Genomic DNA, 12,369 nt, shown 5'->3' on the forward strand with positions numbered 1-12,369 from the left:
AATAGCCAAAGGCATCAGTTAGTAAATGATTGTAGAAACTCTGTATTCGAACCGTTTCTGTTTCGTCTGTGGGGACGTCCTCTCCTCTCCTCACCGACGGGTTTTTGCCCCGGTTCGGCCTCCGGCATGCGGCGTGACCTCACACTCCCCGCACGGCGACATGGCGAGCGATGCTGTGAAATGTCACTTTGCCGTTTCTCACAAAGGCAGCGAGTTGCTGCGGGGCTTTCTGCATGGTGGCGGGAAACAAACTGGAACAGCAGTCTTAGTTAAAGGTCAGGCATGGAGGCTCATGAATACAGACAGAACTGCTGCATCCATTTTTAATACCAGGGTAGGACATTTGTATTGCACAGATGTGGGTGGAAGTTAAATGAGCGGAGCGTTGTGTGGTGTGTTTATTTATTGATGTGTTGTCTGCAAAATTCACAACTGGAGGTCTTCAAGACCAAAACGTACCCATTGCTAATGCAACAGATACTAATCTAAATGAGCAAATGTATGAGAGAATTACTCACTGAAAGCAGAGGATTTTAGCTCTTACTTCACCTATTTCTGTCCCAGCTAATCAATTTTCTATTAATAGGTTATGATGCTATTTGTTCAACTCATGGTCTATATTTCCAAGACTTTATTATCAAGTGTGTCCATTAAAAAACGACTGCCCCATTAAAGATTTAGCGTACTTAAAGTTTAGTTATCACGCCCCTAATCATTTGGAAAATGCAACTGTATCAAAATATTAATATATAAATATTATAAATGACTTCTTTGACTTATCACAGCTCTTGTAAATGTGGATGCTAATCTCTATCATCTTACGACTGATTGCAAAATAACATTTTATATTCGTAGATAAAAAGGACTTTGTGCCTGCAATTAGGAACATTTCACAGAAGAGTGCTGAAATGACCATAAAACAGAGCTCACTCTGTCGTGTTTGCTAAAAACATGAAGTTTTACATTGATGACAGCGTTAGGTCAAATCCTTTGAAGCAGGGTTCTGTCTCAAAATAACCCAAATCTCAAAAGATCCAAAGCATTTCGTGCAAATGCTATTTTATAAACATTTACAAGTCTTTACACCGCTTTATAATTTCTTATGACATTGTTCTATCAGATGAAATATTTCGATTTTTCTGCCACAGGTGGCCCAGGCTGCACAGGAAGTGGCTACAGCTAGCTGCCGCTGTCACAGATATTCATGCAAATGAAGCCATTTTCTAAAACTACATCACCATCAAAGAATTTAGAGTCATTTTTAAGCCCAAATAGCAGCAGCAGCTAGCGGTAGCACTTCCAGTACTGCCTTGGACACGTCTGGCTGGATAATCCTAATATTTTTGTCAGAATATCCGTGTAACACAAAATTAACAGCAATGTAGAGGTTCATAGGACTTAAACTAAACTTTTTTTTTCCAAATCGGGGCTGTTCAAAGAGCGATCTGTAACAGGTGAGATGTTAATTGTTTGTGACCTTTCCACACAACCCCTCTGCAAAAGCTCTGACCTTTTAAATGTGACGATTGTGCATCTCTGAGCCAATCGCGTTTCTCTCTCTGCGTCCTTTGAAATCATCCTGTACAACCTGAAAGTTCTTTTTGTTATCCGCCGTCTTGCGTTGGCACGGTGTAAAAACGCGCAGGTAGGAGTTTCTGTGAACAAACCAGATGGAGGCACCGTAAGAATGAGCCTGTTGGAGCAAATTTAGTGTTTGACTTAAAAAGAAATAGAAAAGAACACTTAGCAGACCAAGTTTTTTTATTATTATTATTATTATTTTCATAACTGCATGTACAACATAATTTTCATCCTCTTAAAGCCTTTAGAGCCTCTCCTTCCCAACAAGAGCAATTACACAACATTTCAGTATTATATAATGAGTGATTTCTTAGTTTTTCATACTATAAAAGCACTTGTGGTTTAAGAAAATTAGTATCATCTTAGCCAAAGTTTTTGTTTTTTTTTAAATCTTGTTTTTTTGTTTTTGGTTGTTTGTCCAGATTGTAAGTTTATCAGGTGAGGCTGAACAGCAAGGCTCGCCCTCCGGTATTTACAGATAACTTTTCTTGCATCTCATTGTGCTTCACAAACCTAAAGCAACACGGTCGAAGTGAAAACCAACACTGTTACTTCTGCTTGCTGCAAAAAAAACGGCGTCTCAAACGATTATTTCTCATCGCCGTCACGTGTTTTATTCGCAAACCTGCCCGTTTTGGTCCTCTTGTTCATGTGAAAGCTTTTAATAGAAAAGTAGCTTCAGTCACTACAATAGTCCCCCCTGATGATAGCAACAGCCACAAAGAAGAAAAAAAAAATTACAAGCAGAGCTGTGAGGAAAAACAGACAAACAATCCTTCAAAGAGCTCCACGGGACAGCACTCATTCCTGTTTTTGCCATACTGTTCATTATGCAGTGCAACGGTCTTACAAGGATTCACCAATAAATTAGGTTCATGTCCATCAACACACACACACACACACACACACACACACACACACACACAGAGCGGGTTTGTGGGTAGGCCCTGGTCCTACATGAGCGCGCAGCTTTTGGCTCGGTCCTTTCTGACGGCGGGCGGGTGCTCGTGAATCTCAGTCCGAGGCGGCTGCTGGGAGACCCGCTTGTGGCCGCGGCGCGTGCCGCCGCGCTTCAGCTGAGGCCGGTGGATGTTGGACACGGAGGCCAGAGTGGTGACGTGGAAAACGTCCCGGACGCTGTTCTCCGAGTACTTCGAGGTGCACTCCGCGTACGCCACTGCGCCAATCTGTTTCGCCAAGTTGGTGCCCTAAAAGATGAAAAAAAGATAAATAAAAAAAAAACACACAGAGCAAACAAACTGTGATTCAGTTATTTCTTAACAACAAATAAATAGAAAAAAAATCCCAACCCTTGAGGGGTTAGCAGAATGAGCTGTCAGCAAAGGACTAATTTCTGTGCTAATAGGCGTAATAACTTTATCAAATTATTACGCCTATTAGCAATCTTTACATCTTCCATAAAATTATTTCTCTTATTTTAGTTCATTTAAAACCACAGGAAACCCGTTTACTGTCCTCATAACTATTTAAGGTAGTCTGGTTAAATGTGAAGGTGGATGATATTGTTTTTGACCAAAAAATGTCTTGAATCACTGAACAAATTTTAATAAAATTGTCAGAAAGTAATCATTGGTTGTACATCTACAACTGGCTAATCTTTAGGGTTAACTGAATACGAGATGGCCGCTGCATCCACCGGACCTTAAACACTAAAAAGGCTACAAGCCGGTCATTTTTACAGATGTTGAGCTAAAGTCTGGGCTGGTTGTAGCTGAGAGTCATTCACAATACGTGCTCCAAGTGCGACAGCTCATGATGTCAGTGTTTTCCAGGTTTGACCGAAGCGCCTACAACTTCGCCATTTCCCAACATAATCAGCGACTTTTCCTTTTATCGTTCATAGTCTTTTTCAGGGAGTCTTGAATGACGCGGTTTTGTATTATATGATTATTTATGTGAAGCTCTATGGTCTGAATAGCCATCAGCTTGATTTCATCAGAAGATGATCTCCCTGATTCTTCGGTCTGAGATCATTCTGACTGCTATCCGCTGCGGGTAAGATTCTGACTGCTTGTAAGTACTCCAAGCATCCTCAACTCTAAAGAAATCTCTTTAAATGAAGTCGGATTTAATACCTTTATTATTCAGGTCTAATTAATACAATATAACTCAGTAAATCAGCACTTTATCGTGTCAGCTAATGAAACCTCATGGATCGCATAAACTCTTCATTCGGATTCAGCCCGTCAACGCAGAGCAGCAGGCGAGCGTGGACAGGTGGAGACCTCCAACCCAGAACCAGAATCAGGGAAGGAGGCCACCTGCCTCAACAGGTCAGGGGGTGAGAGATCAGGAGAAAGACTCTAACAACCACAGAAGCACCCGGACTGTAACACCCTGTGTGTCCGCGTGGCTCCGTCTGCGTTTGGTTGAAATCCAAAAACCAGCGGCTTCACCTGAAACGCTGCCAAGAACCGAAGTACTTCCTGCCAGGATAAACAAAGTCTATTTGACTGTAGGTTTAGTGGAAATGATGCGTTACTCTTTATAGATAAACATTGTTTAAAACAGTTTGTTTTGCTTTTGTAGCTGGTGGAAACGACTCGTGTATTTCAGTGGCGCCAAGTAAATAATCTATTCAACAGAACGACATTTTGTAGCCGAGGAAACAACGGTTTTGACATCGCTCTTGAAAATGAGCGTATTTGTTTGACATTAAATCATTTGCTCCTTTCCTTTTGTAGATATTGGGCCTTCATGGTCGTTCTCACAGAAGAACTAATATCCAGCTTACAGTAATAAAAGCCTGATAGCTTGTTGGGGCAAACAGAACGTATCCTCCCCAAAGCAATAAAATATTCAAAGCCCATCTCTGCGACAAGCATAAAAGTGCCGTTTATTCCTGGTGGTTTTTTAACACCCCCTTAAATCTGGATGGTTTGAAGACGTACATAGAAATGTCATTTTCTCCTGACTTTTCCTGTGTGTTTCTCACAGCTTAGGAGGGGAAATCAGTGCTGTGGTTTTAGCTAATTCCATTTTAAGCTTAACATTTTAAGTTTTAGGCTCATTAATTCATCTCCTTTGCCATCATGAAGTTCTTCAGCTGGTAAAAATCTCCTATAAACTATTAAAGATTTGAGCTGTTTTTAATGAACGAAACGGCTCCAACGTTCGATTTTAGCGTTTTAATAACCCGTTACGTCCTTGAAGGTTTTATTCTGATAACCGCACACCTCCTGCAGCTCACACCAACGGGATGAAATTTTTAAAATAAATTTAAATTCATCCCTTTACTTCTTCTGGGGCCTCGGAAAGTTTGGCTCTTTTAAGTAGTTTTATAGCTCCAGCTGTTTCAGTGGTATTTTAGGTAAGAACGAGAGGCAGATTAAATGTCACTGCGCGCACAGATTTTGTTAAACCAAATCATTTTGTTTTCAGTCGAAGACCTTTCCTCGTGGCTTTTACCAGCCTGCGTGTTTCTGATTTCCTCCCCTTGAAGTCTCCAGTTCTGATTTTTAGTACAAATTACCAAGATGTTCACGTTTCTGCTGTCTTTTTGTCTTTCCTGTGAAGTCCTTCTTCCTCTCACTGACAGCAGCAGCAGCATCCAGCTGATCTGCTCCGAAACAGACTTTATGCTCTGACAGGCGATGCAGGCATGTGGATCCAGTAATCGTACAGTCTATACGACAAGTAAATTTGTAAAGTGGGCAATTTTCATTAAGCAACAGACTTTAAAACTACAGTTAACATAGATCAGGGGTGGGCAACCCTGGTCCTCGAGGGCCACTATCCTGCATGTTTTACTTCTTTCCCTGCTCACAACACACCTTTCAATGGTTGAATTACCTCTTCATGTTCTGCAGAAACCTGTTAATCACCCATTGATTCAAATCAGGTGCTGGAGCAGAGAAACAAGTAAAACCCGACATTGCTAGTACACAGACTCTGGTTCCAAAAATACAACAAGGCAGCTTCCATAAAACGATTCCTGCTGGCTTTAATTTTGAATTCCCAACAACAAGAGAAGGCAGGAACACTTAGTCTACCATTATAATATGACTATAATATCAGTAAGATCAGATTTATATAATAAAATACAATAAAACAGCAGCAAATCACCTAGAAATTGACCCGCTGCAGTTTGCTCATCAAATATACACAGAAATACAAACTCAAAGACAAAATAAACATTTATCTAAAAAGCTCATGTGGTCAAATAGGAACAAACTCAGTGTTGAAGCAAAGGTACGTTAAACATTTACCGAACAGTAGGGGTCCCCAAATGGTGGCCCGCAGTGCAGATAAAGGCCAAAATGGAGTTCTATCTGGACCCAAATTGGTTGTTAAATTTCAATGGAATTTTCTTTTTTTACTTGTGCACTTTTCCTCATTTTTACAGAAATTCATTTTCATCAGCGCAGCTTTTATAAACGTTAGTCAGGTCTCTGATTCTGGTTAAAAAACTTACCGGAGAAGCTTCTGACTCAGGTGAGTCAAACGTAAACGTTTTACATACAATTTAACATTTCGCTTAACTTATATTTGATTTGTACATTTTACGCTTTTGTTCCATTATTTGTAAGTTGTTTATTCGTTCGCTGGTGCGTGGAAATATAAATTAAACATCTCGGAATAATGCAAATCCACGGCTGACTGGAGTGAACTGGATCATTTTAGGGATTCGCTCAGATGAACTTGAGTCGATGAAGTAAACAACTGAATTTATCAGCTCTACCTGAACTCAAAGCGTTCATGACATAAAATTACCTGATTAATGTTTTTACATTTTTAGTAAATGAAAACCAGCATTTAAAAATGACATAAAAAGCATTTGAAAAGGACGTCACAAACATACCTTTAGAAAAACTGAAAAGCTCTGATTCCTGCTTTCTCTCATCTCACATGTAAAAAAAATAAAGCCTCCGCAGTTATTAATAAATATAAATTTATTTTATAATTGCCTCACAATTAAGGCCTGCAGCTGCTGTGTTGAGTTTTGTACAGAACCAAAGTAATTAACCTACATTATTAAGCTTTAGGTGTTTTTTTCACTGTCAATTGGCCACTCTGTAATTAAACCTTTTGCTAAAACAAGTAAAGAAATATGTGAAAATTTGTTTTTGCTCAGTTTCACGGCATGTTTCACTTGTGCCAACTACATCCACATGACTTGACACATGGATAACGTCTAAGTTCATGATTTATTTTGAAGGTGAGGGGAATTAGGTGCCTCTGAGGGAGTCATTTTGAGAGCCCTGCATGGCTGCAAGTTCCTGTTTGAAAACATTTGAATATTTTTGGTTCTGGTTTCTGATTCTGGAGTCCAGTTGGTTGATGGAAACTAGATCCTGAGATGCCCCCAAATCTGACGTCATCTCCGACTCAGAAGCAAAAAAAAAAGGTCATTACTTTTGTTTGTTGGGGAAATATTAATGTGTTGACAAAAGGCTGCCAATAAGTGGGAATTCACATTTACATGGAAATAGGCTATTAAAATTCAAACACGCTTCTGTTCGTTGCTCCAAGACACAAACAAAAACAATTGTCTTATCGCACAACCGTTATTTGTCTCCTTTGTTCAGTTCCAGCTCCTCTCCACTTCCCGGGTTTCCATATTTGTGGAAGTTATGATGTGGAACAGATGTCATCGTCTGCGTTTGTTTTTCCAAAGTTTTGTATCTGCGTGCACAGAGGCGGGAAAGCGCCCGGTGCCGTTTCCTCCCCGGCCTTTAAGCTTGCGATTAAGTCGGCGTTAGCGTTCAGAGCGTTCGGCGTTGAAACCACACGTCAGGTGAGACCTAAAGGGTGCGGTGCTAAATTAAAGGCGCTCAGAGGCGGTCCTCACCTGTTCGTGGGTGACGGGAATGAGTCTGTGTTTGGAAAGCTCCCTCATGACGTTCAGGTCTGTCCTCATGTCCAGCTTGCAGCCAACCAGCACCACTTTGGCGTTCGGGCAGAACTCCTGTCTCTCACCTTGCCACTGTGTGCATCAGACAGACAAATGCGTGTCAGTACGCAGACCTTCAAGGGTTAAATGTGTTTGTTGTTGTCTGTACCCCCGAACACAATAGGCGTCATTGGCTTCATCTCATTTCCTAACAGTAGATATAAAGATCCTTCTGTTCTTGCTCCTCGTCTCATTTCTCTTCATTTTATCACCTTGCAGAACAAAACCACTGCCACGAAACTAAAAGCACATTTCCCCCCCCCCTCATTGTAAAAATGATCATAAAGAAGCTTTTGAATGTGTACAATCCCAGGAGAAGGCCTGAAAAATAGGAAAACCAGGTCCTGTCTGCATTTCTTAAACTGTAGCTGCTTAATGACAGTAGCTTTAATTAAAGGGCCCAGGATTCCTTATAGGAATGCATATCACCCGCCACCTTTAATGCCAGTTTCACATCATCTTATTCAGAGAAATGATGAAGTTGTAGCCATTTTGTTTGAACAGTAAAAGACATTAAACATAATATCTTGTGACATGTCACACTCAGTATGTGCTGCTAATGACTCTTAGTTGCTAATAAATCTAATTTTAGCTCAATATCTGTCAAACTGACTGACTTAAAGCCGTTTCTGTGTTGGCTGCTGTTGATTAGCTGTGGCAGCCATCTTGAATTGGATCCACTCCATAGGATAGTGATAGTGATAGCCTTGTCAGGGTGTCGTAAAACCACTCAAATCCTGTTTGCATGAAGCGTTTTGCGCAGGTTGATGCGGTCAAAACCGCTGACAGGTGCAAACGCTCCGCAAACACAAAGGAGCAAACGCAAAAGAAAAAAAAGCTGCAAACTCACTCCACAAAACGGAAGGGCAGCAGACCTTGTGTCGCTGCCGGCTGCCGTACACTTCATACGCAGAGACAAACTGATGTTTTATTTAAAAATACAGAAACATATGATTTAAATCTTTTGTTTCATACTATTTCAATTATAAGAGGTTATCAAAATAACGTATTCTGTTGTTCTGCTCGCCTGTATCTGTGCGTCTTGTTCTTTGCAGTGTCGCCTGCCTGTGTGATTTAAAGTATAACTTGGACCATTTTATATTGTTGACGCCTTTCCTTAAAGAGGTCAGAGGTTGGGGGTTTTATTCCAGCCGTTACTGGTAGATCGATCAAACGTTTAAGTGCCAGAAGAAGCAGGCAAAAACATCAAAACCAGCAAAGAAAAGGGCTTTCTAAAACTGAAATCTTTATTAAATAAGGAAACGTGAAACCAAAGAGCGAAACCAAGCATTCTGCTTGTTGTTATGATCTGATTATTAAAATCTTTAACATGAAGAGCTCTGAGTGACGGGCTGGAATTATTCTAATTATGTTTAATCTGTAGCTTACCTATTAAAACCATGTATCAGATATGAGCCAAAAACATGAGATGCTAATACATATATATATATATATATATATATATATATATTGTTCAGTTTCCAGCGCATATTTAAAGCTAATAAAAACAGTCAATGTTTTCTGTTTTCTGTCACTGAGCCATTGTTAGTCTGTTTTCAGAGAAAAAAAGAGCAATACACTACATAAAAATATAGGATTTAAAAAAGAATGAAATTAATAAATTTAAAAACTACTCCTCCCGTGACCTGAACCCACGACTTGTTGTACTTTAAAACGTAAAATTCATGCCATTTAAAGACCGGCTTCGGCTACACACAGAAAGAAATCAACAAACACGAGTTTATTCCACTGTAGCCATTTGTTTCTCTGCGATACTCCCGGTCATTAATGCCGAACGGAGACAACAATACTCATTACAGACCACAGGCATGACTCAGGCTATTAAATAGGTTTTTCCTCTCTGAGACTCCTTTCATTATCTCCTCACACCACGGCGTTCTGAGCTCTGCTGCTCCGTTTGTTCTGCCTGACAAAGACGTCTCTGTATTTTCTTTTTTCTTTTTTGTTTTTTTCCTGGATGTTTGCTGCCGTTCCAGGCTGCTGTTGGGTGTGAGTGAGCGAGCTGTCGCCTTTCGGTTTTCTCTCTCCCCCCTCCTCCACCGCCTGGCTGGTGAGCGGCGGCGATTTCGATGAGTCACAGAGGGGCTGGATTGTCTGCGTTACCGTTAAGAACCGGCGCACAAAGCGGCTGAGGAATGCAGGAAGTCGGGTTTATCAGTGGAACGAAATTAAGCTTCGTTTTGTTTAACAGTAGCCTCGACTCGCAGTCAGGTCTAAAGATATGTGCATGACCGAGGTTAGAGCACTTAGAAATGAGCCGGTGTGGGAAATGAAGTCATCTTCACTCATATTTAATGGAGTTTAGTTGGTTTAATCACATGTTCATGACATTAGAGTTTCAAACGTGGTCAAAAACTACATTATATGAACAAAAAGCAATTAGTTCTTTTGATAATTAGCTTGATTTACATTGTGATGATTTATTGAGACGTTGCCAGCCTCGTAACACTCTGATTTCTGATGAAGAAATCCCCCTTTTGTTTAATCTAGATTAGTTATTATGAGAAATTGAGTTTCAAAACCAATAAATAAAGAACGGGCTTTGTTTTCTGACGATAAGAAGAGAAATAATAAAAAAAGAAAAATTGTCTCAAGATAAACCCCCATCATGGCTTTCATACTCGTGATGGATTACTGACAAAAACAAACATCTGTCCGAAGCAAAGACTAGTTTCAGCCATATTTCAGGTGATAGTAAAAACAAACAAACTCACCAGAAAAAAATAACCTTTAGTCTCAGCAGTCAGGCGACACCATGTTGTACAGAAACTCAGACATTTGGGAAACGCTGCTTTAATCTCTGTTTTTTTTATAAAAAAACAGTACAATCCATATTTAGGTAAAAAGACGGAGCTTCAGTTTAAAATCTAACATTTGTTTTAACTTAAAAACACGAGCGAAAGGGCTTCGATGAAACCCCCCCTCGCTGTATAAAACTCTGATAGCTTCCTTCATTTGGATTTAATGATTGATTGAACTCCTTTTTCACGGATGTTTGAACTCGAAAGTCTGTTTAAACTTAATTAAACCAATATGTTGTGTAAACCTTCTGTTCCAGTAACGCTGGTTTGGATTAGTTAACTCACTGTTTGAATTTGTAAATGTTTCAGCTTAATAAAAAAAAAAAAAATTAAAGTCAGATCATTCAAGTGTGTTAATTGATTGAAGTAAAACTTTGGAAGTAAATGTTAGTTTCAACGTTAATAATGTGACTTTTGTTTTCGTACAAAACTGGATATTTGTACAGCAATAATTTAGTCCAAAATTAAATTCTTAACTGTTTCAGTTTGTTGATAAAATTAATTTTCTTGTTGAAAATCTAACAAAGCCGAGCGAGCGCTGAGCGGAGGACAACATCGATGAAGAAGCTGAAGATAAGATGCAAAACAGTAGCTAAAAGGGACACAACAGGTAAAGCTGAAACAAGCAAAACACTAAAAACAAGCTAAATGAAGCAGAGTACTAGATAAAAGCTAAAATGAGCAAAACACTAGCTAAAAGCTAAAAGAAACAAGATGCTAGCTAAAAGTCAAAAGTAACAAAATGGTAGCTAAAAGAAACTGAATGCTAGCTAAAAGCCAAATGTAGCAAAATGCTAGCTGAAAGGAGCTAAAATGTTTGTTCATTTTTACTAAATTCTAGCTAATAGTTGCAAAAAAGCTGGTAAAAAGCTAAAAGCAGCAAAATGGAGGCTAGAAGTTAAAAGTAGCAAAAAGTTACCTAAAGGCTAAAAACAGAGAAAGGCTAGCTAAAAGCTATAAACAGCAGAATGGGAGCTAAAAACTAAAAGTAGCATAAAAAGACAGAAATAGAGCATGTACGCTGAAGCAGGTTTCAAGGAGAACAATGTTTTTAGAAAAAGTGAAGCGATCCAAATGTGTTTTTATGAAGAAAATGTAAATAAAGTTAAATATTTTAAAAAGCATGCTAGTTAAATAAAAAAGTCAAAGCACTCGTCTCCTGCATGAGCTGAAGGTTTAGATGGATGCATGGGTAAGAAGAACAGAGGATGCAGAAGTTGTTAGATTGCAAAAATATAAATAAAAAGCAGGAAGTGATGATGATGATGATGCTTGACAATAATAAGAGGTTGACGACACGCCGCCGCCGTAGTCCGAATGTGAAGAAAAGCTGCAGTCGTGAGAAAAGAATGAGTCATGAAAGACGAGTTTAAACGCAGCGATAGCCCGGTAAATACTGGTTTAATGTTTCACACCGAGACAGGAGAAGCACAGACCGATGAGGAGTGCGTGAACGACAAAAGGAAAGGGATGAAGAGTCAAGGGGTAGTTTTGTAGCCGAGCAACGGCGCGACAGAATAGGAGCTCTAAAGAGAAAATTGGAGGGTGCAAACATTGATTAGGCTGAAAGCTGTCAGAAACGGTGGAACACAGAGCCGCGCTGCAGGGCTGTTATTTGAGGATGAAAGCCTGCAGATGGAAATCAGGTCCAGAGCGAAGAGAAAGGACACGAGCGGCGACGGAACGCTAAACACTAAAATTAGATACTTAGGAGGTTACAAAAGGATAAATTCCTTCTGCTTTGTCTCTAGATTTGGAATAAAGTGGCTCCTCGGCGAGTCACGCTGGCATTCTGCGCACACATCGGTGAGTCCGCCACCCATCTCTGGGGTCATTTGGGAAGGTTAAAGGTCAACGCACCTCAAGTTCCGAAGGTGTGAGAACTTGGCCACCATGAAACGTTCGGTGTTCCCTTTCAGTCGATTCACTCGGTACAACATATGTACTATGGGATATCACGCTCCCGCGTGTCCTGGCTGAAGACACCTTTAATCACGCCTTTAGGCAAATGACGTGATGACGTGATGACGACAAGTGACAGGCCCCGCCTGC

At 40.0% G+C, this 12,369-nt stretch overlaps 1 protein-coding gene across 1 annotated transcript in view; it reads right to left on the reverse strand.

The window, feature by feature from the left end:
- Positions 1–1,735: 1,735 nt before the first annotated feature.
- The window catches only part of LOC108246190 (rho-related GTP-binding protein RhoN), a 46,247-nt gene continuing 35,613 nt past the window's right edge, over positions 1,736–12,369 (reverse strand). The window contains exons 4-5 of the mRNA XM_017433605.3: positions 7,394–7,528; positions 1,736–2,789 (exon numbers count right to left, since the gene is read on the reverse strand). Of these exons, the coding sequence (XP_017289094.1) occupies positions 2,535–2,789; positions 7,394–7,528 (390 nt within the window). The 3' untranslated portion in view covers positions 1,736–2,534. The remainder of the gene's footprint in view (positions 2,790–7,393; positions 7,529–12,369) is intronic.

Source organism: Kryptolebias marmoratus, linkage group LG17, assembly GCF_001649575.2.
Source record: "Kryptolebias marmoratus isolate JLee-2015 linkage group LG17, ASM164957v2, whole genome shotgun sequence".
NCBI classification, from domain to species: domain Eukaryota; kingdom Metazoa; phylum Chordata; class Actinopteri; order Cyprinodontiformes; family Rivulidae; genus Kryptolebias; species Kryptolebias marmoratus.